Source organism: Miniopterus natalensis, chromosome 18 (assembly GCF_054644295.1).
Source record: "Miniopterus natalensis isolate mMinNat1 chromosome 18, mMinNat1.hap1, whole genome shotgun sequence".
NCBI classification, from domain to species: Eukaryota; Metazoa; Chordata; class Mammalia; order Chiroptera; family Miniopteridae; genus Miniopterus; species Miniopterus natalensis.
In genome coordinates this window covers 24,077,149-24,105,101 of record NC_142098.1, presented here as the reverse complement: position 1 = coordinate 24,105,101, position 27,953 = coordinate 24,077,149, and the positions used below count along the sequence as shown (strand labels likewise).

Below are 27,953 nucleotides of genomic sequence, written 5' to 3'. Positions count from 1 at the left end.
TTCGCCAGTGCCTTGCTGGGCCCAGAATGAGGGGTCACTGAGTCCTTCAGTGTTCCGAGGAGTAGTCTCTTCCTGGCATGGTCAGGAAAAGCAGGAAGTTGGATTGGAGCTGGGCTTTGAAGGCTGGATAGGATGTGGGGCAGATGGAAAGTGTGTAAGTAGTAGAATAAACTCTGGGCCCAGTGAGAAGGCGGGTCTGGCTGGAGTGGAAAGTTATGCTGGGCAGCTGGGCATTGAGACTAGAGAGGTCAGCCGGGCACTGTTTAATCACTCCAAGTGCCAGGAGTGTGGGCTTGATTCATGGTACCGCTCTCCCCGCTGTGGCCCAGGTGTTCCCCCAAAGGGCCAGGCCCAGAGTCTGAGCTTATAGTATTGGTGAGAATGTGTTCTCATGGTTTCCCTTCCTAAAGGAACCATGGTCATTGTTCGTCTTGTCTTCCTGAACATGAAGCCTATTCTGCCCCTAAGTTCAAGGGTGCAAACAGTAGGGACTTGGGGTTCTGGGGCCTTGGATTTGACAACATCATTTCTGGAGTGGCCTGGGGTGTCTTTAGTTAAGCCCTGGATTCAGGGTTGGCGCCTTCTAGCTGGTGTCGAGCAAATGAGAAAGGTGCTACTGGGCCTGCACAGTCAGGGGAGTGTTGAGCACAAAGATTCCCCTTTCCCATCTCTCGCCTTCCATAGACCCGGTGACTCTTACAAGCTGCCACCCTGACATTAGGGCTCTATCCCTCATGCTCTTTCACCATTCAGTCCTATAAGACTTTGTGGTCCTCAGATCTCCCTAAACAGCATTCAAATCCATACCACCCACTGCTGCAGATTTCTCTTAAGTCCCAGGGCTCCTTACTGCCACCAGAATTCAATGCCAGTTCCTTTGCCCAGCACATGGCAGGGAGCAGCTTCTCCAGCCCTGACCCCACCTCTCCTCCGCCTGTGTCCTTTACTCTGCCAAACCAGTGCCTCTCCCATCCTCTGAGCCTTTGTTCATGCTGTTCCTCTGTGTGGGCTGCTTCGTCCTGAACAGCTCCAGAACAAACCCCTACTCATCCCTCAGAGCACTTCTCAAATGCTGAGCCTCATGAAGCCACATCTAATTCCCTCCTCTCCAGAGATACTAGTCATTCTCTTTCCTGCCTGCTGCCTCCTCACCTTGCACTCTGCTCACCAGAGGTTTCTTTGTTTTTTTGATTGTTTATTTTGTCTGCTTTGCACAAAAGTTCTTATGAACTCTCTTGTTCCGTCTCCCCACACCATACCCCAGCAGAGAGCCCCTCAGGGGCAGGGGATGCATCCCGTAGGCTGGCTCTAGGGAAGAGTGCCCTTTCCAGTCGCTCAGGGACCGTCTGTGACGTGAAACAAGGAGACAGTCACGGAGGTGATTCTAGGATGGCCTGTGCCGCTGGCAGGGCTGGGTCTTTGGATCCTCTGCTGAGCCCTTGTGCACGTCCTCTCTCACTCCTGGTGCTGCTCTAACCTGTGTGGAGCAGAAACATGGTCTGCGTTGGCAGCCAGAGCCTGCCCGGCAGGCTGTCAGGGCAGGAGTGGGAGGCGCAGCTGCTCTCAGTGGGCTTGGTGATTTCCCTCTGCTGAATTTCTCAAGAACTTCTCAGTTCTCAGATGACTCACAAATTCTTTAGGTAGTGTGAAACCTCAAATCCAGTCTCAGAATTTAAAAAAGTTTGCTGCTGCATTGGCCGGGAATCGAACCCGGGCCTCCCGCGTGGCAGGCGAGAATTCTACCACTGAACCACCAATGCTCCAGCTGTCAGCAGCTGTGTGAGCACCTCCCTTTAATTCCAGTCCTGGACCTGCTTGTGTATATACTGACTCAGAGCATAATGCCTGGTCCTAATGCTGCCACATCAGCACAGCTGGAAGAACAGAAAGCTTAGGGAGAGAGAAAGGGGGGGAGAGGGGAGAGAGAGAGTGTGTGTGTTTGATTTGCTTTCAGACCTCAGGACAGAAACTAGAGTTCAAGTCTTTCCTTCTCAGTAGCAAAAAAACACATTGAGACTTCAGGTGACTTTCTCCCCTCTGATGTCTCTAATGTGCGGGTCCTCCCATTCCGTGCTCACATGTGTGTTGAGCTGTTTTACAGTTCTCAGGTTTCACCTCAGCTTCCTGTGGAGACTGGCCAAGGTTGAGGGGGCGCAGTTGGAGTCCCCTCACTGGTAAAGGGCCCTAAGGCCTTCGTCCCACAGCTAGTAGTGCATCCTGGAGAACCCATCTGCTATTCATACAATCACTGGACGGGGAAGTGTGGCTAGAGATTCACAGCACCTTGGGCTGCTGCAGGCCTGGCATGGTTGGGGAGACTGGCTCCTCCAGCTGGATCTCTGTGTGAGGAGGAAACTTGCCAGGGAAAGGCAAAAAGAACAGCACTGCATTGGCCGGGAATCGAACCCGGGCCTCCCGCGTGGCAGGCGAGAATTCTACCACTGAACCACCAATGCTCCAGCTGTCTGCTGATGGATCTTCAGGGCTTTTCTCAAGGGACTGTATCTATGGATACTTGGAGGAGCCCTGGCAGATGATGGCCTCGCCTGGCTGGTTTGTCCAGTTTGGAACCATCCTTGCTGGGAGTGGAGGGGCAGGGGAAAACCTATGAAACTGACATTGAGTTTCCACCCAGAGGCCATAACCCTCAGCCCCTCGGGTGGGCTTGGTGGAATCTCATTCTATAAAGATCAAAGGAAGAGGCACCCCACGGGCCGCTTGTGCAGCCCCTTCCTGACATGCCTGTCTCTGCCCTCACATCCACCAGCTCAGGAGCCAGGCCAGTTTTGTTCACCTGTTCTCATGGTGCCTGGCACAGAATTGGTGCCCCATATGGCTCGCTCTATTAAATCTTTATCAAACCCTGCCCAACCTCTCACTGAATAACATTTTTCCCAGAATGGTCACTGCCTCATAGGGTAGTACATTTATCTTTGAACAGCTCTAATTACTAGCAGGGTCCTGACACTGAGCTGGAACCACATAGACTAGTTGTAACCTTCTAGACTTAACGGTCTTTAAAACTCTTCAAGCTAACTTGAGACCCCATTTATGCAGCAGGTAAGCAGTGTGCCTGCCATGATGGGCACAAAGTGGGCAGTGAGTCTGGCAGCTAGACTCACTGTCCGTACTCTCAGCTGCACGCATCATGCCTTCATCTGCTACACTGGTACCAATCCCCATGCCTGGTTAATGGGGTGGTCGTCCCCTCCCCATCCCTCTCCAGGCTTCTAAAGACACTTTCTGGAGGGCAGTGTCTTGGCCTTTGTGTCCACTGGGCTCTGAAAACAGACTGGTCCCTGGTGGACCTGAGCCTCCCTCTGCCTTCCTCCACTCAGAGCAGGGCCTGCCTTGGGAGCATCCCCTGGGTGACCGCAGTCACCACCTCCCTCAAACCTCCCTTCTCCCTGTTAGCATCCCTCCCCAGGTAGGTACCTCAGAGCCTTATCTATACTTTCCTCTCCTGTATGACATGGGCTTCTTAGACTTTCCTGTTTAAGACAGTCCCTCCCTGCTCTTTCCCTGGCCTCACGCATACTTCAGCCTCTCCTTCCTGACCTTGATAGCTGTGTTCTCCTGTGTGGATTTTCCGGTCTCCTTTCGAACCAGCCCCACGCCAGCCCAGCCTCCCCAGGCTGCCACCAGAAGTACCAAGTTAAAACAGGTCTGAGCATGTCACTCCATTGCTGGAAAACTTCTACAGGATTGTCATTTCCCTGTCTCTGGCCACTCCTTCCACGTGACAGATAGTTTTTGTTCCCCAACAAGACCATCATTTGCATTCTGTCAGATTCCCAGAAGTGAGGTAACTCCACTGTTCCTTGTTCTGTTGTACACAAAGGGAAACTGAGACCCAGAATAGGGAAACAACCGTGCCAGCACCTCTTAGTCAGCAGCAGAACTGGAAAAGGCCCACCCTGAGATGCCTGCTCCTGACTTCTCTTTCTAAACAGGTCGTCTCTCTCCCTCCTCCCAGCCCCAGGCCTTGAAGCCAGGAGCTGGGGTAGCCTGATCCCACTGATCCTGCAGCCCCTCTCCCCTCTCTCCCCAGACTGGTCCGGGAGTTTGTGGCCCAGAACAACACCGTGCAAATCAAGCATGTGATCCAGACCCTGTCTCAGGAGTTTGCCCTGTCTCAGCATCCCCACAGCCGGAAAGGGGGCCTCATCGGCCTGGCTGCCTGCTCCATCGCACTGGGCAAGGTGGGCATTTCTCCTAATGGGACACACGTCAGCCATGGCCTTGACTCTGGCCTGAGACCCAGCAGGGCTTTGCAGACCTGGGTTTTATTGCCATTCTCTCCACACCTAAAAGAGCAAGTTCTTGCAGCCCTATTCCCGGGGCGGGAGGGATTATCCGGGGAGGCCAGGCTGCAAAGGATCGTTAAGCGCAACCCCATACAAAGGCCTGAGCATCTCTAAGGGAGCTGAGCTGGCAGCTGGCACTGGGGGCTCGGGGGCTGGCCCCTTTTGAGCTGTTTCTCCTCCCCACCCCAGGACTCGGGGCTCTACCTGAAGGAGTTGATCGAGCCGGTGCTGACGTGCTTCAATGACGCAGACAGCAGGCTGCGCTACTACGCCTGCGAGGCCCTCTACAACATCGTCAAGGTGGCCCGGGGAGCCGTGCTGCCCCACTTCAACGTGCTCTTTGACGGGCTGAGTAAGGTGACCGCTCCTCACTCTAGCTGGGCTACGCTCGCTCCACCCACCTATCTTGACCTTCCGGGACTTGAGTGCTTGGGTCCCTTTTCCCAGATGCAGGCAGAGCAGATAAACACATGGCTGCCAGGGACGCTTGTCTGTTCAGTCTAGTAATTTTTTTTAAATGTACCTTTTTTTTTGTATGTACATTTTTCCATTTCTCAATTTATTCTTACTGCATTTTAAAGTATCAGTTTGAAAAGCACTAAGCACCCCTATAGAAGGTGAAGAGGGCGCATCCATGTACAGATTGTATTTCCCCTGCGAGGAGAGCACTAGCCTGTAAGTGCTAGGAAAAGCTCTGCTTAGAAAGGCTTTGGAGTCCTTAAGACCCTCCTCAGCTCCTCTCTCAGCTTCGTGGAGCTCCCCTCCCAGGCACCAAGCACCCTGAAACTCTGCTGCCCTGCCAACGTCATAGTCATTTCTGGAGTATCAGCCTCACGGCTGCCTTGATCCCCTCCTCTAAGTAGAGAAAAGACCCAGCAAGTTAAGATTCAAAACCCTGAGGAAAGCTGACAGGAAGCAGCCACCTGACACAGGGACAGCAGGTCATGGGACCTCCTGCAGGTCCCAGAGGTCCCCGAACAGAATGGGGATATGCACCTCATCTCAGTTCCTTAGCCAGGTTCCATTTTGCCTCTCTCCACTTCCCCTGCCTCCTTTGGATTTTCTCACTGAGCGAGGTCCCTGCTCAGCGTTCTGAGCAGCCATGGGTTTTCAGTAGATATCTTGACCTTGACCATCTCTTTCCTTCTGTCTCGTAGCTGGCTGCTGACCCAGACCCCAATGTGAAAAGTGGATCTGAGCTCTTAGACCGCCTTTTAAAGGTATTTGATACTTGGTTCCCACTTTCCTTTTTAGAATCAATTTCTCACATCTGTCTGTACAACTTATAAATTCTATCACTGAGGATACTCTTCCTAATTTGTTTAAATTTTTTCATTTACATACCGTAAAATTGACTTTTCGATGTACAGTTCACTAACAAGTGTATAGACTTATGTCACCAGCGCAATCAAAATGCAGAACCGTCTGTCACCCCCTTTTCTCTGTGACTACCTGACCCCTGGAGCCAGCCCTGGGCCAGTACTTGGGCCAGGTCAGGAAGCCCCTGGCCTCTGGCTGTCACTCAGCAGTTCACGCACCTTTGATCCACAGGACATAGTGACAGAGAGCAACAAGTTTGACCTGGTGGGCTTCATCCCCTTGCTGCGGGAGAGGATTTACTCCAACAACCAGTACGCCCGGCAGTTCATCATCTCCTGGGTAAGAGCTGGCCCCATGGCACTTTCTCCAGCTGTGATGAGCCTCTGGTTTAGTCACATCTGCTCTCTGGCACACTCCCAGGGCAAGTCCTATGGCTACAGAGAAGCCTTATTGTTATCCTAATGGCCAATGACACCAGATAATCTGAAGATGGCTTTTGTTCAGCTTGCCCCTGACAGGATATAATTCTTTCCTTTTTCTGGGAAACCCCGATTTCCCTTTGAAGCTAATGGTGCTACTACTGGCTGTCACACCTCTTCTAGCCTTGTCTGTCCTTTCCCATATGCTCCCTTGTCCCCACAGCATCTGAATTTCCTTGTTAAATTACTCTTCCCCTGCACTTTTAACCAAACCAGTAGCTGCTAGCACCCCTCTCCACCGCATGGACACCTGCAGTGCCATGAAGTGCTGCCTCAGCAGGCCGCCTCCTCAATGCTCAGGCCCAGGGGACTGGGGGGGAGGAGGCTGCGCTTCTCCAGCTGGTGTAACTTTCGCTCCTGGTTTCTTTCCCTGGTCAGATCCTGGTTCTGGAGTCCGTGCCAGACATTAACCTACTGGATTATTTGCCGGAGATCCTGGATGGACTCTTCCAGATCCTGGGTGACAATGGCAAAGAGATTCGTAAAATGTGAGTGGAGAGAGGGGGCAGGCAGCTGCCACCATCCGGGGCTCCTCAGTATACACACGTACCCCACACCAACAGACAGCAGCAGCAGAACACAAAGTACCCGTTTTCTTCCTGGCTCATGTGCTTCCTACCATGAGGAGCTAACAGCTCATCAATCTCCAGCCTCTGGAAAACATTCATCTGACAGGTTCAAAGTGTGGTCCTCTCTGGGTGGCTAACCCAGAGCAGAAGTGGGCCCTGGCTGGTATATGCTATGTCCCTTCTCATTCTCTCATTGGCAGGTGTGAAGTCGTCCTTGGAGAATTCTTGAAAGAAATTAAGAAGAACCCCTCCAGTGTCAAGTTTGCTGAGATGGCCAACATCTTGGTGATCCACTGCCAGACCACAGGTGAGTATGTGAGGGCCCACAGCTACTACCACCTCCTCAGAAGCTCCTTTCTCTCTCACTGTCTCAGAAAGGGTCCTTGTAGGAATGTGAACAAGTGCAACACTGGATGTGGAGCTGTGGGTCCTTGTGAGAGAGAGATTCACCTTCTGTGTTTATCATGGAGGCCCTTTCACTTAGTCTAACCCTGGGAAGAGTGAAATCTGGAGACCCTCTTGATGGAGACCTTAGCGCTGTGAATTGGAAAGAGTGGGGGTTAAGATTGGGTTTCCATTAGCTTCCGTTGTGTATAAAACCACCACAAAATGTAACTGCTTAACGCAGTAAAGTTATAATTGGTCCTGAGTCCTGAGTCTGCAGTCTGCTGGTTTGTTCTGCTCACCTGGGTGAGGTGTGGCTGGGCTTGATCATGCACCTACAGTCAACTGGAGGGGTAGCTGCAGCTGGGTGGTATAGGATGGCCTCACTCATGTCTGGCAGTTGGCTGGCTGTCACATGGGGCAGCAGCGGCAATTGGGCCATGTGTCGTTATCCAGCAGGCCAGCCCACATGTGCTCATATAGCATCAGTGAGATCCCAAGAGACATGGTTGAAGTGAGCAAGGCCGCCTAAGGTCCAGGCTAGAACCAGGTACACCATCACTTTACCACTTTCTGTTGGCCAAAGTGGCAAGGCCAGCCAGGTCAAGGAGTGAGGAAGTGGACTCACCCCTTGGTGAGAGAAGCTTCAGAACCCCATTGTGGGGGGCATGGGCACAGAAAAGGGTAGAGAATCATGGCTACTCTTACAATCTGCCACAGATTGTTGCTCCATTCCAACCTGATACTGTGCATACCTATGGGAGGCAGAAAGCAAGGGCGCAACAGTATTGGTGAGGTCAGAAGCAGTGTAAACCTTCGAGTGCCCCGCAGTCCCACCCTGTGGGCATGGTCAGTGGGAGGGAGCACTCTGCCACTCATGCAGACCCTCCTGGAACCTACCTCTCCCCCTTCTCTTCCAGATGACCTGATCCAGCTGACAGCCATGTGCTGGATGAGGGAGTTCATCCAGCTGGCCGGCCGGGTGATGCTGCCCTATTCCTCTGGGATCCTGACCGCCGTCTTGCCCTGCCTGGCTTACGATGACCGCAAGAAAAGTATCCTTTGCTCTGGAGAAAGGAAAGGAGAGCAGCTCCAAAGGGGGCTGTGAAGTTGCAGGACCCTGGAGTGGGGGGTGAGGCACCCTTAGGATGAGGTGCCTCCAAATAGTCCCTGGGATCAAGGGAACAGGAGGCATTGCTGAACATGGACTGGGAGAGCCAAGACAGCACCAAGAACACGAAGCAAATGCCGCTGTCCCCAAAGCTCACCTGATTACTTACAGACCTGGAGCAGTTCTGGGTCCCACAGTTCCAACCCCTGAGCTCACACTGCCCAGCCCTGGGTGGGGGAAATCCTGTCAATGGGAAGTCCATCAAGAAAGGGGTCCTGCAAGCATCTTGAGGGGACACCGGAGTGGGAGGAGAACATGGACTCAATTGTTCAGACTGCCTGTTTGCCCACTAAATCACCTCTGAGAAGGACTGAGCCCCTGACTAATGCCAGTGACCTCGGGTTTAGGGAGGACTCCTGGATGGGGCTACTCCTTACATCAGTGGACCCAGGCATCAAGGAAGTAGCCAACGTGTGCAACCAGAGCCTGATGAAGCTGGTCACCCCTGAGGACGATGAGCCTGATGAGCCAAGGCCAGTGGTGCAGAAGCAGGCAGAGCCCAACCCCGACGACTCCTTGGCAAAGCAGGAGGGGACAGGCAGTGGTGAGTAGGCTCTGCCTCCTGCCCCTCACCTCCCTGGAAGTGCACCAGGGAACCGGAGGTCGTAGTTGACTTGATGTGGGGCCTCATTAACTACTTTCCATATGTTAATTCATGACAACCCAATAAAGTAGGAACTGCTATTATCCCCATTCTACAGGTGGACAAAGGGAAGATAGATAACACAGCCAGGACCTGGCCACTACTAGGTAGCAGAGTTGGGATTTGAACCCTGGCAGCTTGTTTGCAGAATCCATGCTCTTAACTCTGTTGCTTTAAAGACCATTACTGCTCTCCTGGGCTCAGCTACAGATACCATTGTTTTCAGTATGGGAGGTTTGGAGTGTGGCAAGAGTATAGGTCTCTTGAACCTTGGCTGTAGGCATGCAGCCACCCAGAAGCTGGTTGCCCTTACTGGGCCAGTCACCCTCAGGGAGGGAGGGTTAAGAAAGCTTCAGTGGCACTTTATTCAGTCTGTGGGAATTCTGTCAAACTCAATGTCTTTAAAAAATGAAATGACTCTGGTCTCCTTTAAGATTCCTTTAACATTACTGCCTTGTTTATCTGTAACATGAGGAAAATCACACTGCCAATTGGAGTCTGGAGTTTGACTCTAAATGTTATCTAGAACCAACTTTTTTGTTTGTTTGTTTAATCTCTTGGACCTCTGTCCTCACTGAGAGGTCACTGATCAGCTTTGGGGTGATGTTCTCCTTTGCAGAATCAGCCAGAGAGTAAATGGATACAGAACCTACTCAAATCTTTAAGGTTAACAGACTATAAAGTCTGGAACATTCCCCCCGGAGCCGAAAGAATTACTAAAGCACATTTTCTCCCATTGCCATTCTTGGCGTCTCTTTTAAATATCAGAATTTTAGGCACACGTGCCCCGTGGGCCTCCTCCCATGGGTTTGGCATGCTGGATTGTTTCAGGTGTCACGTTACAGCCGGGCCTTGCCCTCTGTGAGCCACAGTAGCAAAACAGCTGGAGGCAGAGCAGCACCCAGCTGGAGCATTGGTGGTTCAGTGGTAGAATTCTCGCCTGCCACGCGGGAGGCCCGGGTTCGATTCCCGGCCAATGCAAGCAGCCAGAGACTTTTTGGCAGCTCCTTGAAAAAGAAAATTTGGGGAGATAAGTTAGTATGGGCCTCCCAAGGCAGGAGCTTTCTTCCTGAGAGGTATTAGAAGAATCTCAAGCATAGACATATTTTGTGAACTTTCACTGATACATGAGTATTTTTTAAACTTTTTGTGTTTTGATCTCATTTAAGAAAATTTGGAAAGGGGGGAAAATAAGTAGGGCTATTCCCACCAAAAGGCAATCATTATTATAATTTTGGTATATTTTTTTCTATTATGTATATTTGAAATCATACAACTTACACAGGGTGGGGCAAAAGTAGACTTACAATTGTTCATATGGAAAATAATACAATAATTATTAAATAATAATACAAGAATAAACTCTGTTTTGCATTGTCACAACTGTAAACCTACTTTTGCCCCACCCTGTATAATTCCACATCCTGCTTTTTTTTGCTTGGATGATACGTTTTGGGGAGGGCAGGGTTGTTTTGCTTTGTTTTGTTTTTGGCTTGACAAACCACAACATGCAGAAGTTTGGAATATTTTATTCTGACCCAGAGGAAAGGGGGAATTAGGACTGAATACCAACAGGTACACAGTTCCTCTTTGGGTGATGAAAATGTTCTGGAATTAAATAGTGGTGATATTTGTACAACTTTGTGGATGTAGAAAAAAATTACCCAATTGTACACTTTAAAATGTTGTCAGGAAATGTTTTGTTATATGAATTATATCTCAATTTACAAAAACAAAAGTTAATGCCTCTTCCCCCAAAGTGGAACCCACCAGTCTGTGCCCCACTCTTTCTGCTTATGTGGCAACAAGTCCAGCCCTCGGGAAAGGAACCACTGCACCCTGTTGGTCATGGCAGCTGCTGAGAAACCAGCTGGAGCGTTGGTAGCTCAGTGGTAGAATTCCTGCCTGCCATGCAGGAGGCCCGGGTTCCATTCCTAGCCAATGCAGCATAGTCATTTAACTTTTTAGATAGTTTTCCTTAGCTCTCTTGCAACAGCTCCCTGCTCTTGGTTATCCTAACCAAGATACATGCAGCCAGCTTGGCTTCAGATTTTACTGCCTCATAAACAGCACTTCAGCAAACACAAAGCTCACTTTATGGTAGTTCCCAGAGATGGCAACAGCTCATTTGGGCTCCACATTCACTCCAGACCCACTGGCTTGTAACTAACCAAGGTGCCAGGAGAAGGTGCCAGCAACCAAAAGAGAGATGATTTAACTTGTCGGTTGACAGGTTCATCCCAACCGCTCGCGCTTCCTCTAATTATTCTGTTCCAGTCTTCCAACCCGGGTCCTCCCGGAGAAGGCAGGAGCCTCCTGCCTGGTCCTCCTCACCCAGTGTCCCCCTCCCTGACTTCGTCTGTGTTGCTGCGTCCCACCGCATCCCACGTTCTTCACTAAGAGCCTCTGGGCCAGACCCACAGGGAGGCTTGTCAGCCAGCCCTCCGTGCATGGGCATGTACTCACACACGTGCGCAGGCTCACATCTGCACCAGCTGCTGCCAGCCCTCTCCACTTGCCCTGGCCCTCCCTCAGCCCTGCCGCTTGTGGGAGCCCACAGCGCAGTGTCCCTCTCTGACTCTGAGTCCTCTCCATGATGTTCCCTAATTGTCTCATGTTGTGACCTGGATTCTGGGGCCAGAACCACCTACCTGTGCCCTGGCTCTGCTAACTTCATATCTGTTGCCCTTGGGCAAGTCACTTGGTCTTTCTATGCCTCAGATTCCTTGTTTGTTAAATAGGGCAACAGTAATAACACCTAGCCCACAGTGTGATGGTGAATTTCAGACAAGATTTTTGCATGTAAAGTTCTTAGCACATGGCATAGGCCAAACACTCAGTTACAGATGCTTTAGTGTCTGGTTGTTTTATTACATGTTTACACTAGATCCATCTCCTTAGCAAGGTTCTCAGGGTAGGGCTTTTGCTCGCTTGTTGTTTGTCACCAGCATTGCCCAGGTGGTAATGGGGCCCTGGTGGGTCCTAAATGAGGGATCAAAGAGGGTCAGAGATGAAAGTTCATGTGGCAGTTGAGGAGCAAGACTATAAATAGGGTTTCCAGTGGAGGGCTGGTGACTTCTGTGGAGCCACATGTGATGCAATCCATCCATTCCAAAGTTCTTATGGCACTGGGTGTGTATCAGCACCTTCTGTGGGCAAATGCAGGTGAATGAGACCTAGGACCTGCCTGCAAGGAGCTCAGGGACAAATCTGCAGACAGTAACCATGTGACTCTGGGCATGGTCACAGAGGACAGGCCACCAGGCCAGGCTTTCAGGAGGTTCTTTGAACTAGATCTTTTCTTTCTCTTTAGCTTCCATTCTTCCCCAGCCTCACCCCCATTTTTTACAATAATTATAAAGGAAATACATGTTTCCTGTAGAGATTTTGGGGAAAAACAGACATTCCTATAGGGAAGGAAGCAAAAATAAGTTAAATATATTGTCTGGCAAATACATTTAGCAGCGTGTATCAAGAGCCTTAAACATTTAAGAATATTTCCTTAGGAAATAAATATGGGTGTAGGTAAGGTTTTCCCTTTAAAGCACCTAACAAATGGTAGCTCATTGATTGTCATAGCAAACCTGTGGTGTCAGCACTGTCATCATACAGGTTAGGAAACAGAGGTGCAGTCAAGTAACTTGTCTAAGGGTTACACAGCCAATAAGTAGGAAAGTCAGGGCTCACACCCAGGCCCAGGAGCCCCAGAGTGTCTGCTCATAGTTGTGTTTACAATGTGGTTCTCTGAAGAGGAAATTAATACAGAAGGACAACCGAAGACATGTGGCTTGACTGGGAATCCAAGAATTGCAAAGGAAAACAATGTATGATCTTTATTCAACTTGGCCAGCATTTAAAAGATTACTGATATCCCTGTGTGGGGCTTTGTGGGAATGAGTACTCCTCCATTCCTGACTACATATTGGTAGGACCTTCCTAAAGGGCAACTTGACAATATCTGTTGAGGTATCAGATGTCTGATCCTTCTACTCAGCAGCCCCCGTGTACATGGGATCCTGGAGAAATGCTTACATTCATTCATAAGGAAACACAGGAGAGACATCAACGAAATTAGGAAACAATCGAAGTTAATTTGAAGCCAATTTCCGACATCACATCATTTCATCTATAAATGTGTGTGTTTCTGAAAGACGAGAGCAGGGAGACCGCCAGGGGCATGGATTCCCAGCTGCTTTTCCAGGCTGCTGGTCCGGGCTGGTCTGCCCAGCTTCCCCACATGTCCCCTTTCCCTGGGGCTGCTCAGCAGGCCCAGCCAGTGCCCACAGCCCCTCCTGCCCCCAGGGAGCTGTGCCACATCCCCCAAAGGTTCTCTGGGACTCTAGAGGACGGGGCAGCTCAGAGATTTTCTGTTTAACATGGAAATAAAGATCCTCTTACTAGGGGGTTGGGGGTAGCATCATGTCCACACCTAGAATAGCACTGCCCTAAAACATAGTAAAAAGTGAAAAAAGCAAGTAACAAAAGACATTCTCTGATTCCATTTATGTTTACAAAACAAAAAGTAGGATTAGCAAAAGATGTGAGGGTAGGTGCCTAACTGAAACAGGTACCTACGCAGAGAGTGAGGGGGAAAGGTCAAGGAGAGCTCTGGCCAGTGTTGCTCAGTGGTTGGAGCATTGGCCCATGCACTGAAGGGTCAAGGGTTCGATTCCCTGTCAAGGGCACATACCTGGGTTGCAGATTCAATCCAGGCCCTGGCACGTGCGGGAAGAAGGGGCTTTGCTTTGTTTTTGAAATTTTTAGAATGTGAAAATGTTTTGCTGTATAATTTAAATCGTTTAAGAGGCCAAGGCTGGTACCATATGAACAACAATATAAATAATAGTTTTAATTTGTAACTCACAGAATAAAATAAATATCTTTGGGTCCATAATGATACAGATGGATGGATAGATGAATAGGTAGCTAGGTAAATGTGGGAAAAGGACAGCTCTTCCTTATAGAAGAGTTCCAGTTAATAAATGTAGAAGGAAAGAGGAAAACAGAAAATTACCATTAGGCAAACTCCATAGTAATATTGTTGTAGGCAGGATTCACCAATGGATGTTAAAAATCAGTGGGGGAAATATTTGAGATAAACCCTGAATATTTGTCTCATCTCAATTGTCTTCCCTCCCCAACAAAAAGGGAAATAGTAACTATATAGGGGGGAAACCCAGAAGACACCACCTTAATCGAGTGACAGAGTTAACATCACCAGTAATGAGACAGATAGACATCATGTTTCCCTGATGCGATGCACTGGAAAGCACATCACTTACCCTGAACCTGATCATGAGAAAACATGAGACAAACCCAAATCAGGAGACATTCTACAAAGTAACTGACCAGGGCTTCAGAAGTATCCAGTTCAGGAATGACACAGAAAGACTGACTGGGAACTGTCACAGATTGGAGGGGACTAAGGAGACAGGACAACTAGATGCAACGTGGGTTCCCACATGCGATCCTGGAACAAAGGACATGAATGGGAAAACTGTTCAAATTCAAATTAAGTCTGTAGTTTATTTAATAGTATTGTATCAATGCTACTTTCTTGGTTTGTTGGTTAAACAGTGGGTATATATAATGTTGACATTAATTAAGGCAGCTGGGAGAAGGGTATACGAGGAATTCTGTATTACTTTTGGAACTTTTCTATAAATCTAAAATTATTTCAAAATAAAAAGTTGTTTGTTTGCTTGTTTTAATTTAAGAAAATAGCCATCACACCCAATTCCATCCTTTCTAGCCCTTGGCAACCTCTGACCTACTGCCCATCTCTATAGATCTGCCTATTATTAACACTTCATGTAAGTGGAGTTATACAGTATGGGATCCTTTGTGACTTGTTTTTTTCCTTTAGGATAGCATTTTCCAGGTTCATTCATGTTCTAGCATGTGTCAGTGCTTCATTCCTTTTTATGACCAAATAATTGTCCATTGTATGGCTGTAATACATTTCTTTTATCCACTCATCAGTTGATAGAATTTGGATTATGTACAGTTTGGGGCTATTTTAAATAATGCTTCTATGAACATGTTGTACAAGTTTTTGTGTGGACTTGTTTTCCTTTCTCTTGGGTAAGCACTTCACCTGGTAACTGTTGAGCCTTTTCAGGAATTGCCAGGCTGGTTTCCATCCCACCAGCAGTGTGTAAGGCTTCCAGTTTCTCCACATCCTCACCACCACTCATTATTACCTCTCTTTTTCATTTTAGCCATCCTAGTGGGTGTGAAATGGTATCTCGTTGCAGTTTTGATTTACATTTACCTGATGGCTAATAACATTGAGTGTCCCAGAAGCCATTTTTAACATCCATTGCCCTTGGGCCAACAGTCCCTTGTGTTCAGCACTGGTGTCCCTTTCCTTGTGAGATCACTGTGCCTAAAATCTTACAAGCATGGGTACTATCCCAGAAGCTTTTGGGGATGAGTAGGCATTGGGTCCTCAGGGCTCCAGAGCCATGTTCCTTTTCAAGGACCAGAATCAAGGTGTGGGGAACCAGAGCCTGTGTGTGTTTATAACAGGGATCTTGTTTATTCGGAAAACCCAACAGCCTTTAGCATGATACATTATTCCTCTTACTGTCCCCAGGAGGTCCTGATGGTTCTTGTGACTCCAGCTTCAGTAGCAGCATCAGTGTCTTCTCTCCAGCCAGGTAAGTGGTTTGTCCCAGCCAGAGGTGTTTATGGAAAGCAAGCAGCCTGGATCTTTCCTGGGTGTAGGACACTGCAGTGAAGACCCGAGGCAAACTCTGCTTGGGGTCACCGCTTAGGGGCACAGGAGGTACCTAATGAGAGAATCTGAGGGACACTGAGCAAGCCCAACCCACCCAATTCTGATGGACAGATAGCCTTTTGAGGGGTGGACGGATGGATTACAAGCTCCTGGAGGTCAGTAAATACAAGTTAGAAAAGTATAACATACATTGTGACTACGGTAAGATACTTACAGACACCTTTGCCCAGCACCTTTTGCTTGTCCAAGATAACATGGGGCTGACAAGGGGAAGGCTGTTTGAGGACAGTCTGGATTACAGGCAGTAATTGGTTTGAGCCTAAGTGCATGGACATGGACTGCGTGGGCCGCGGTAACTGCCCTCTCCTGGCTCCTGGGTCAGCTGTAATAGCGCAACCTTCCACGCGGGGGCAGTGCAGGTCAAGCATCGAGATCATTCCCAGGCTTGGCCAGCCCCCTGCATACTCTGCAGGGTGATGACATTGCCCTGGGGAAGGAATTGTCACCATGCTGTCCTTGCCTAAGTGCTCTGGACATGGCTCATCTCGCTTTTTCTTTGGATGGAATTGGCACTGGTGAGGCTGGAATGGATGGCAGTTCCCCTGCAAGGGGTTTCTTCCCTTTCAACTCAGCCCTGGGGAACCATTTGCTCAGGAAGGGAAAATGTGCACTAAACCCCAAGAGGCTTTGTTCTCCCTGACCCGTCGGATCTTTCCTCCTCTTATGTCATTTTTAACTTATTCTTATCTCTAAGGACCCTGTGCATGTTTTCAAAGTATGCAAGCACTGATCATAAACATGGACTACCCTTAGGACCGCTCTCAAATTGTTCAAGCAAGCCAGTAAACATTGTTCATTCGTTTTCAGTTAGTTGTCACACACTCCCGAGCACCTGCCTGTGTTCAACCCTGCAGGTTCCAAGATGGAGATATGGCTCCTGAACGTTGTCCCTAATCTTGAGGTTCTCTGTGGGGAGGCAGAGAAATAACCAGGGAGTTACCAGAAAGGGTAGTGATTGCTGTGACAGGGGATTCAGGGTACTGGGGGCAAGCAATGGTGCCTGAGCTGAGCTGAGGTGGCTGGCAGTAATGAACTCCCAGTGGGTGAGTGCTTCCTAGGCCCTTCCTGTGCCAGATACTTTGTGTCGCATCATTAGACTTTGCTAATGTTTACATCTCATTTTGTCAGCAGTAGTTCTATCTCCATTTTAGGGCTGAGGAAGGACAGGAGATCTGGAAGCTGCTGTGCAGAGAACATACGTAGGAAGGACTCGAGTAGGTGCAGACTGGTTAGGAGGGATAGAGGCTCAGGCTGAAGGGGTGGCAGAGTAGGGAGGAAGCTGGATAGATTTGAGATCTGTTTTGAAGGTAGAACTGACAGAACCTGCTAATGGGATGGAGTTAAAGGAGAGAAGTGAGAGAAAGAATAACTTCTAGGGTTTTGGCTTGAGCCAAATCAGGATACCCTGTATCATTTCCCAGGCTGCAAGGAGGGACAAGTGTGTGAGTGGGCCAGTCAGGAGCTCTGTCCAGGGTGGCTGCGAGCATCCCCAAGAGCAGTCAAGGGGCAGGTTTGGGGAGTGGACTCTGGAACTCGGGGGAGAGGTCCGGATGGAGATGCAGGGAGACTGGTGTGTCCCACACAGGTGGTAGACTTTTGTTCTGAAGGCCGGGGGAGCCAGCATGACAGGCGGTAATGAGGGAGCAGACCTGTGATTTAGAAGACCCTCTGGCAGCCCTGGAAGGATAGATGAGGGGGAGGGGCAAAACCAATAGCAGAAAGGCCTGTTGCAGGCTTGTCATTATAACCTGGGCTACATGGGATTGCCCTGCTCCATGGGACTGTGTCTGTCTGCCTGTCTTTCTCTCACTACTTATTGTACCAGGCAGGGCCCTCGTCTCATGAATCCCCTGAGTCATAGACTCCCTCTTTCTGGGAGTACATCCTACTCCACCATGCCTGGCTGTGCAGCCCTGAGCAAATAGCTTAACCTCTCCCTGCCTTAGCTTCCTCATCTGTAGACTGAGTGTGATGATAGTACCGACTTCACAGAGGTCTGGAGTTTAAATGAACTGGACTACGTAAAGAGCATAGAACGGGGCCTGGCCCACAGAAAGCACTTTACACATTTTAGCTACAATTGTTATTGCAAGAACTTTGTTATCCCCACTTTACAAATGAGAAAACAGACCCAAAGAGGTTAACTTTTTGCCCAAAGACATTCAGCTAATTAGTGGCCAGGTTAGAATTCAAGGTTGATCTGTCTGTCTCCAAAGCCCATGCATTTGACCTCCATTACTTGTAGTTGGAGGGTTGCAGAAGCTTTGCATATTGGCCTCATTAACTCACCTGACACAGGAGCCCTGGACAGGCATTGCCATGTGAACAGGCTTCCACTTTGACTCTGAGGACCGTGGTGTCCTCGGTGACATTCAGTGCAGGTCTCCTGATAAAGCTGGCAGCCCTGTACATAAGGTGAGCAGATGGAGCTAGAAATCGTGCTGCCCAACTTTTAGCATCTGCTGATCGGGAAAAAGTTAGAGTCTTTTATAAGAACAAATTTGATGTCAGAAACAAGTCTCTTTTTTTAGATTTACCTTCCTTTTGATTTGGTTAGAGATGTGACATATGAGTACTCTAAGGAGTTAGATATTACAGAAATAAAAGTGCTGCCTCCCAGAGAGAACCACTGGAATTTATCATTATTTATAGGTAGTATCAGAAGCATTATTCAGTAAATAGGTATTTTAATAGCCACAGTAGTACCATGCATTTGGAAATTGTAGTACATATATAAGCAAGACATTCATTATGAGGTGCTTTATGAAAAAATGTTTCGTGAAAATGAAGGTTTGCAGATACCTTGAAATAACTCAGAAGCCCAGGAGTGACTAGCCTAGACTTCTTGGAACCCATGCAGAAATGTATTTTAAACTGAATGAGCTCCCTTCTGTTCTCTTCAAGTAAGGTAAACCGGGGCAGAGGGTGCCCCAACTCTAGACCAGCAGCTCAGGAGCCGAGCATGCCACATAGCATGTACTCTCTAGGAATGGCCCAGGTTTCCAGAGTCCCAGCTCCCCACTGAGCATGCTCAGAGCCCAGCACACAGCAGCCCACCCCACCTGGTGGAGTGGGATCGGCAGTCCTCCCATTCCTGGGCACTGAGGTCAATCTCCCTGGTGTGTGCCTGCTTCCCTTGACCTTCACCTCCAGCCAGTCATGGGAAGTGAGACCCGGGGAGAGTGTCTCCAGCTGAGAAGTGAGTTCTCCATGCATGACCTCATGGCCTTGGGTGGTCCATACTATCAGCCTCAGTTTCCTCATCTGTGCATTGAAGGATCAGGTTACATGCACTTTGAGATCTTTTCAGTTATATAGTTGTGGTTGACACCTAGCCCACCAGCAGTCTGAAGGTGTGCCATGGCCGGCATTTGCTGTGGGAAAAGTCAGAGATTCTTAGTCCACAAAATGCTGTCAGTTCCTTGAAATCCTTCCTTTGTTATCTGACCCTAAAACGATGCCACCTGAGGGAGATGCCACCATGGGCTGGTCCTTGCTTTCTGGCCAGAAGCATCTCAGGGCCACTGAGCATTAAGGAACCTGGCTGGCCATGGTACTGTGTATTCTGGCATCTTGAGTTCCCCTTTGGGTCACTAGATTGGGAGTGTCCCCCACAGAGATCACCAAGCTTTCCCAGTGTCCTCACTCCCTAATGGAGACTGTCTGCCCTCCTGACAAGAAAATACATTGAAAGGTGTGTGTGGCAACCCCTTTCTTCCTCCACCACACAGGCTGCCATCCTGCTACCCCTGCCAGGGGACAGTTGGAAATGATGCCACCATGGACTCTCCTGAGCCCTGCCCTTTGGGAGGCAGTGCTATGTCGTCTGTGAGGCCAATCTGGACTTAGCCTGCTCAAATTCAAATTGCCAGCTCCACCACTTTCTGGCTGTTGTAACCTTGGACAGGGTACTTGATGTCTGTGCTTCAGTTTCCTCGTCTCCAGAGTGGGAATAACATTGTATAGGGCCTCTGAGGGAAGTAAGTGAGGCTGTGTAGGTACAGAGCTCAGCATGGTGCCTAACAGAGTATTTATCCAAGAAATGTGAGTCATCATTTTCAGTACCACATCATCATTGTTATCAGGGCCCTGCGTCTCCCCAGTTCTCCCCAGCCTGAGGTTCATACACACCACTGGGCCTGAACAGTGGAGCAGAGTGGGGGGAGCCAGGCGTGGCACTGTCTTCCCACCAGCAGCTCATGACAGTTGTTGCTACATCAGTGCAGCCCTGAGTCCCCAGGAAAGTAAAAACAAGGCCTTCCTCCCAGGAGGGTCATTTTAACTTAAGAATGTGGCAGGCACGGAGTACTCCTTCGGCAGCTAGAACACCATGCTAGGGAAAGGGACTCTCTGAGGCCTAACCTCGGGCACAGGAAGTTAGGAAAGAACAGGCAGAGGTTTGGTATCTGTTCATTCCCCACTGCCTCCAAGCTCCTGCTTTGTAAGGCCTTGGGCTGCACCAGCCTCAGGATCCCTCTGGCCCAGGGAGAAGAGCTGTAAGGGAGCTCACCAGAAAGCCCAGTGGGAGGCCAGCAGGGTGGGGAAAAGTGGGACTTGGAGATAAGACAGTGAGTAGATGCTGGCAGGGAGAAGGAATGTCTAGGAAATTGTCAGATGAAAGGAAACTACTTAGGAAGCCCTGGGATGGATTGCCAGCCTGCTGCTGAGGAGCTGTGCTGTCCACCGTGGTAGCCACTGTCACATGTGGCTCCCGAGCACGTGCAGGGTGGCTAGTCTGAACTGAGCTGTGCTGTCAGCATGAAATGCTTCCTGGGTTTCAAAGACTAGGGCACAAGAAAAAATATAAGGTATCCTCTTAGCAATCTTTACATTTTATATAGATTATTTGTTGAAACAATAATATTTGGGGCATGTTGGGTTAATTAAAATGTATCATTAAAAATAATTTCCCATTTATTTTTACTTTTTAATATAAAACCAGGAAACGTAAAATTTCATATGTGGCTTGCATATTTCTCTTGGAGAGTGAGCATGAGTGAGAGGGTGATGGGGGACCCCGTGTGCTGTTGCAACTTGTCTGCCTGTGCGGTAGTTCCCTGTCAAGGAAACTACATGTTAGATATCCTCGAAGACCCCCAGGAACTTCCAGCCACGGGGCTCCCGGGGAAATCTCAGTGGCAGCCCTGGCCAGAGGCTCAGCCCTTTTGGCCACTAGAGGATAGAAGTGCCACTGTAGCGGCCGAAATGAGCACCATGGGGAATCATCAAACTGTATTAAGTAGCAGTTCCGTTTAGCGCTTACAAAGCTCAGAATCATGCCCTTTAGGAATTCACATCAAATGAGCTTCAGAGAAGCTGCAGGCGAATTAGGAAAGCACAGGCATTGAGTTCCTGGTGCAAATGAATAATTGAGTAGCCTGGAAATACCACGAAAGACCATTTTGTACAGGCGAGAACTGAAGCACCTGGGGTGGTCCTCGAGAAATGCAGCCCTTTGTCCACACCCGTTGAGGCACCTTTGGGCAAATACAATGTGATGCATCTGTAGGAAAGCAGCCCCTCCCTGACATTCTCAGATTTTCTGCCCATGCCATCCCCATCCCCGAAAACTCCAGCCTCTGTCTGGGGACCCACAAGGCTTTGGCCAGTAAGGCAGGGAGCCTGTGCCCTGCTGGAGCAAAGCTCATTCTAAACAGCTCCATTTCTCAGAGGCCAGGGCTGATTTCCCTGGCTAACGAGAATGTTACAGTTTCAGAGGCAACTCAAAGCTTCTCAACCAGGCTGAACCCTGTGCTAAGTGGCCCTGGAGTATGACCGACAAAAGGCCACGGTCCCTGTCCTCACTTGAGAAATGTTCTTTGGGTGCCTTGGGAAGGCCCTCTGCGTTTAAGGGGTGTTGTCAGGGCCTTCCCCTGGACTCTTTGGGGGGTGGTTTTCTTTTATCACAGAGGGTCTAGACTGAATGTCCTGAGGGTGCTAACTGGCCTTTCAGACCTGAGGTCTGCTGGGTCCCAGCTCAGTGATACTGGAGAAGTTTTCTACTATAATAGCCAGGCTAATGCTGGTAAAGAAAAGGGGTAGTGGGTGGGCACCCAGCAGCCTGGCCCTCGTCCCCCCAGTGTAGTCATCACAGAGGGAGAGAAACAAGCCCTCTGTGAGCCTGGCGACAGTGTGTGCCATTTGCACCCTGCGCCCAGTAGAGCAGGGCAGGGTACCTGGTTCTGAGTGTGCAAGGCCGGGATGGTGCTGGGCCCACTGGGGAGGGCTGCAGTGGCTTCAACTCCTTGGTCTTCCCCACAGCACTGAGAGGGCCCCAGTCACCCTCCACCTCGATGGGATTGTGCAGGTCCTGAACTGCCACCTCAGTGACATGACCATTGGCATGATGACCAGGATTGCTGTCCTGAAGTGGCTTTACCACCTCTATATCAAGACTCCTCGGAAGGTGAGCCCCTGTGCCCATGGGCCCAATAGGCCCCTCCAAGCCAAGCCAGGGGCTTTTTCCAGGTCCACATTGGTTTTCAAGGGCCTTCCCATGCTTGGAAGGGTTTTTGTCATTGCAGTTCTGGAGAAACCCTGACAAGCAGAGCAGTGACAGATGCTTGAGGAACGTTTGGTGTCTGGGAGGGCAGGGGAAGGCGGTCCATGCAGGGGGCCCTGTCCAAGCTGAACCCAGGCCTGGAGCAGCAGGGAACTCACGGGTGCCCTGCCTCTCTGCTCTCCAGATGTTCCGGCACACAGACAGCCTCTTCCCCATCCTACTTCAGACGTTATCGGATGAATCCGACGAGGTAGGTCCACAGCACCCCTTCCCTGTGACATGGCTTCCTGGCCTTCCCTTTTGAATGACTGATGGGATCTTGTAGCCGAAAGGTGTTTGTTTTGTTGTTCTCTTATCAGTACCCAAAAAGTGCCCTGTTCCTCCTGCCTGGTAAGGTGCACCCTCTAGAGGGAAAGCTGTGTTTGCTGCTTTTGGCCTTGCAAACAAGGACTCCTCCTCTGTTGCCCCTTCTGAAGAACACACTGGGTCAGGGCATCCACGCGGAAACCAGTCTGCACAGGGAACTAACTCACAGGTCCCCGAAGGATGACAGTAGGGAGCATGACTATGGGCCAGGTGCTGAGTGCAAGGTCTGGCCCTGCTTTATTACCTGAACTTGAGCAGGTCACTTCTCAACTTTGCATCTTTTTTCTCCCATGTTCAGTGGGGTAGTAATAGCACGTGGGTGGTGAGAGTGAAATGCCCCATGGAAGATGCTTAGGTGCCATGCTGCACGCACGCTAAGCACTCTGTGAGCGCTAGTCATGTTGTTCATTTCAGCTGGGCTCCATTTTGACCTTTGAGTTTTAAATTGGACCCTTCAGCTTTGCTTTGTTAGGGTCACCAAGAGCTGTTAATGCAAAGGGAGAGTTGGCCCAGATTCCAGGCAGCAAAGTAACCCTGAGTGGGAAGCTGGCCGGGAGAGTGGGGAAGAGCTGGACTCTGGGTTCTTCTGCCATCTGGGGGCTCCTCCAGCCACACACCTTTCCCCACACCATTCTCTGCGGCGTTCTGTTCTATGGAGTTTTGGTAGGCAAGTTCTTTTTCAGGGACAGGATTTGCAGCTGGGTGTTACCATTTCCCAGGCTGGCATCCCGTCTCTCTGCGCATGCCGGCTCCAGGCTGCACATCAGTGCTGGCTGCCACACCTTCACTTGCTCTTCTCCTTCCCTCTTCTGGCTCCGGGCAGAGCTGTTGTCCTCCATGAGGCAGTGGGTCCATGACTCTACAGGCCTCCCATACTGCCCAGTGGGAATGTGGGAGTGGACAATGCTAGAGGTTGGGGGAAAAGAGAGGAACATGGCTCACAGCTTCCTGTGGAGTGAGGCACCTCGGTCCTTCCTGGACTGGTACTAGGCTTGTATAGGGCCCAGCAGCCTAAACCTGAGCTGAAAAGATATGCAGCCTAAACCTGAGCTGTCTTGAAGCCTGAACCTGAGCTGAAAAGAGATGCAGACAAGCAGATGTCTGCCTCTAGGTCCTCTATACTCTGCATTTCCAGAAAAATCCGAAACAGATGGTCTGGGAATCTGCCCTTGACCCCTTCTGCCTGCCCACCACGTACACACACACACACAGGCAGGCACACACACGTGTGTGCACGCACACCCTCCCCTTCCCTTTCCCCCACCACCCACTGCAGTGTGAGCCCAGGTGGACTTGGCCCAGTTCTGCCTGAGTTGAGAGTGACTCACTGCACAGTCACAGCCCTCATTTCAATACAAAAAGGAAGAGAAGAGCTTGGCTGATTGGTTCCTTTCCTAGGACTTCACTGGAAGCAGCTGAGTTCTCAGTCCTTTAAATTGAGTTGTTTAATCCCATCCAGCTCTGCTTGCAGTTGGTTTTGTGTGCGTGTGCGTTTAAAGGGAGCAGGAGGAGATGCAGTCCATTAAGCAGCTCTGTTCAGGTCTCAGCTATGGAAACTCTATTTGCTGAAGCTCCAAATGTTGTCAGGACTTTGGGGCACATCTTGCGGGTCTCAGTGCGGATAGGATTGCAGCTGCTCTTGGGGACAGTTGCAGGGGTAAGGTAGGGGAATAGAGTCCCTGCTTTTCCATCTCTAGAAGGAGGGTTTGGGGGCCTCAGTAATCAGTGGTGAGTCCTGATTCTGCCACATCCTGCTTCCCAGAATCACATTCCTAAGTGTCCCCTGCCCAATCTCTTTGGCGACTTTGAGGACTTACTGTGTACTTGGCAATGGACAAACAGCCACAAACAAGGCAGAGTCCCTCTTCTGGAGCATCCTTTCTAGGACATCTAGAAAATACTCTCTATTGGGCTTTCCCATTATTTCCAAATAGCCCTGATATCAAATCAGAGCTCCCTGGGGTTAAAGACTCCGAAGGCCATTCCGTCAGATCAGACTACAGCCAAACGGGGGATGGAGGGAGTTCCCTTCCTGTTAAAGGCTTTGTGACATCTAATGGATACAACAGTCCCTGAGAAGTTCTTTCCATCATCCAGTCTGGGGCCTTAAGGCACAGCCTATCCTGTGTCTTAGAAGATTCTTAATAACAGCTTACTTGTATGAAGTCATTACTGTGCCAGGAACTGTGCTACACCCTTCACTTGGGGTATTTAGAGAGGCCTCAGCAATTCTGTGGGAAAGTACTTTTTTGCAGGTTCAGAAAAGTAAGGCCTAGGGAGGTTAAGTAACTTTCACACAGCCAGAAAGTGATGGAGTAAACTCAAAACCAGATCTGTTTGCATCCAAGCCCATTCTTTTAATCACATAACTACCATACCTGTGTTTCACCACGTGTGGCCCTGGCTACCCACATCAGAACCAGCTGGGGAGCCTGGGAGCTCATGTCTAGTTGTATCATTGTCACCACTTCTGGCCGCTCTCTCTTCTTCCACAGGTTCTTGAGAAGAGTTCTGGTTGGGGTGGAAAGGGGTGTGTATTCTGAGCATGCTCTCCCTTCAGCCCCCAGACCCTTTGTCCACTTTTCTTATTGGTTTCTACAAGCTCTTTACATATTGAGGACATTAGATTCTTCATCTTGTTGCAAATGTTTTTCTCTCCCAGTATGATTGCGATAAACCCAGGTACTTCTTCCCCATGATGAGAACCACTGGCCTCAGGGGACAGAGCGTATGCAGGTGTTAATGATGCAAGAGCTGGGCTCAGGAGGGACAAGGCTTCAGAGATCTAGCCTGGCCCTCCACTGTGTTCTGCAGTCCCATTGGCACCTGGCTTCACGGGGATGTCTTGTCTGCCACTGTTCCTAAGTTCTATCCTGGTGACAGCTCAGTAGTCCACACCCTTCTGGCATCCTCAGTTGTCTCTGTTTTTCCGTTGTTCAGGATAAGTGGCTGTTTGCTCAGTACCGCCTGCTCCTTGCAGACTTTATCTGAAAATCCCTTTCGTCAGAAAGAATTTGCAGGTGTCAAATTGATATTCTTGGCACGAGAATAGAAATCCTCCGATTAGCTAAAGATCCAATTACTTGTTCTTGAGTGACAATGCGCCCTGATTCAACAGTGTGAAATGCAGGGCACATGCTCAGAGCTTCCTGTGGGACCCTGGTGGGGAGTTGGGACCACTTCTTCCCCTGCCGGGAAGATGCCAGTTGTTGGCTGTCTCCTGAGCCTGCAGCTGCCTGAGTTCTCCGCCCATGAGCCCCAGGTGACGGGTCCTCTCCCTGTTCCCGATGGTGTGTCTGGCCCAGGAGGGGTCTTGGGTCATCCCTCATCCCACCTTACTCCCAAGTGCAGCTGCCTCCCACCCTGCATTTAAAATCCTCAAGGGGTAATGATGGGTACGTGTCATTATACGTTTGTCCAAACCCACAGAAGGTACACCAGGACTGACTCCTGATGTAGACTGTGGACTTTGGGGGGTAATGATAGCGTCAGTGTAGGGTAATCGATTATAACCAGCACGGTGGGGGATGGTGATAGTGGGAGGCTGTGCAGGGGCAGGGGTATATTGCTGTACACCTGAAACTGCTCTAAAAAATAAAGACTATTTAAAACAAACACACACAAATGTAGAATTTTTTTTTTTTTAATCTCAGTCTTAGGAGAGACCTGGAAGGAGTCTGGTTGCCCTCTGACTGAACATAGTCCAGACAGCCTCCAGACCTGAGCTTGAATCCCAGCTCTCACCCCTTCTTTCCATGGACCTTGGGCAGGGAGCCCACCTCCCTGATTTGATGAATGGGACTAGCGATGTCTACACTTGTCTCATAGACCGTTGTTTAAAGGGATAGTGAAAGCTCCTGCCCAGATCCTGGCCCATCAGCACAGCCTGTCTGTCGTTACAGGTTCTTTAGGGAGAAATTGGGGGAAGTGGGCTTTTACTGTGTTGAACTCTCCCACCCAGGAGGACTCATCCTGTTTACATAAGTTGCCTAGTTTTTGTAGGTCTTATTCATTATGAGGTTTATTTTCGGTACTTTATATTTCGTGCTTTTGAGTGGCATCCCTTTCTGGTAATATTTTCTCTCCAGTGACAGTGCGGCCTGGTGGTGAAGAGCAGGGGCTTTGGGATCCAGAAGTCTCAGAGTCCAGTCCCTAGCTCTGCCACTTCGTTAGTTGGTTGGCCTTGAGCAGGTGACCTAGCCTCTCCGAGCCTAGTTTCCTTATTCAAAAACCAAGAATAGTAGTGGAACCACCCTCCCACATTTGTTGTGAGGATTAAGTGAGATCATGAATGTAAAATACTTAGCACAGGGCCCAGCACGTGTAAACAAGTGGTAAACGTTGGCTCCCCTGATGCTGATAATGATTTCTGTGAAAGGGCCCAATGCAGAGACACACTGAAATCAGGAAGGTGGGCTCCGTGTTGCCCCAGATCCTTCCCACAGAAGCTGGTCTCTGTCCTATGTCCTAGCCTGTTTTTAGGACCACACAGGCCCCGTGCGCATGGCCAGGGTGGGCAGGGTGTTCGGGGGCTCATCATGCATCTCCAAATCTTAGAAAAAGCAGGGGAAAACTGGACAGCAGGACCGGCTCCCTTCTCTGTATTTTCTCCCCTTCCCAGCCTTCTCCCCAGCCCCCCTGAGTTGGAGCTGCCCGGGGCAGGGAGCAAGGCCCCATTGTCAGCAGGTTGTGTTTGCAGCATCACTGGTGGAAAGGCTCCCCCGCTGGCTTCTCCAGGGGAAAAGAGGAGGAATGATGTCATTGGCAGAGGGCCTGCATCAGGGCCTTTCGCTGCCACAGACTCTTGCTAAGAAGCAAAACCTTCAGGTTCCATTGAGATCCAGAAGGGAGCACACCTCCCCAGACTTGACTCAATACCTCAGAACTGGGGTGTCCTTAACACCTACAGCAGATGTTTCCAACGTAGAAGAAGCGCTCCTTTCTCTCCCCTAGTTTCAGACTAACCATGAAGAGAAATTGCTGATGGAAGTTTACAGCTTATGTGACTGGTGTAGAAGCAGGAGAAAAAAAAAAAAAAATGAGAACCACCTGTCTAGAAAATGGGGAGGGTAGGATTGTGAGGGCATTGTTCGTGGCAGCGCTAGAATTTCCAGCTCAGGAACCTATTCACTGCATGGAGAGCAAGGCCCGGCATCACACCCGGGGGTGGGGAACCTTTTTTCTGCCAAGGGCCATTTGGATATTTATAACATCATTTGCAGGCCACACAAAATTATCAACTTAAAAATTAGCTATGAAAAAAGCTCCTAGATTTATTGAATTTCTAGTCCCATCTACAGTTGCCTTAGCGGGGCCAGACCAAGTTATTTCCTGCCTGTGGACTGGATGTTTCCCACTCGTGGTCTGAGGAGGGATTTGGAGGCACCTAACGAGAGTACTACAGTACACC

At 49.7% G+C, this 27,953-nt stretch overlaps 1 protein-coding gene and 4 non-coding genes across 5 annotated transcripts in view; 3 read left to right on the top strand and 2 right to left on the bottom strand.

Moving 5' to 3' along the window:
- The window catches only part of VAC14 (VAC14 component of PIKFYVE complex), a 94,290-nt gene that overhangs the window by 8,564 nt on the left and 57,773 nt on the right, over nucleotides 1–27,953 (top strand). The window contains exons 2-12 of the mRNA XM_016196327.2: nucleotides 4,052–4,202; nucleotides 4,497–4,664; nucleotides 5,465–5,527; nucleotides 5,859–5,966; nucleotides 6,485–6,594; nucleotides 6,876–6,982; nucleotides 7,980–8,114; nucleotides 8,622–8,774; nucleotides 15,472–15,535; nucleotides 21,937–22,081; nucleotides 22,362–22,427. Coding sequence (XP_016051813.2) covers nucleotides 4,052–4,202; nucleotides 4,497–4,664; nucleotides 5,465–5,527; nucleotides 5,859–5,966; nucleotides 6,485–6,594; nucleotides 6,876–6,982; nucleotides 7,980–8,114; nucleotides 8,622–8,774; nucleotides 15,472–15,535; nucleotides 21,937–22,081; nucleotides 22,362–22,427 — 1,270 coding nt within the window. The remainder of the gene's footprint in view (nucleotides 1–4,051; nucleotides 4,203–4,496; nucleotides 4,665–5,464; nucleotides 5,528–5,858; nucleotides 5,967–6,484; nucleotides 6,595–6,875; nucleotides 6,983–7,979; nucleotides 8,115–8,621; nucleotides 8,775–15,471; nucleotides 15,536–21,936; nucleotides 22,082–22,361; nucleotides 22,428–27,953) is intronic.
- On the bottom strand, nucleotides 1,690–1,760 carry TRNAG-GCC (transfer RNA glycine (anticodon GCC)). The gene has a single exon. It is a non-coding gene; the product is annotated as a tRNA-Gly (tRNA).
- TRNAG-GCC (transfer RNA glycine (anticodon GCC)) lies at nucleotides 2,386–2,456 on the bottom strand. The gene has a single exon. It is a non-coding gene; the product is annotated as a tRNA-Gly (tRNA).
- TRNAG-GCC (transfer RNA glycine (anticodon GCC)) lies at nucleotides 9,784–9,854 on the top strand. The gene has a single exon. It is a non-coding gene; the product is annotated as a tRNA-Gly (tRNA).
- Nucleotides 10,749–10,819, top strand: TRNAG-GCC (transfer RNA glycine (anticodon GCC)). The gene has a single exon. It is a non-coding gene; the product is annotated as a tRNA-Gly (tRNA).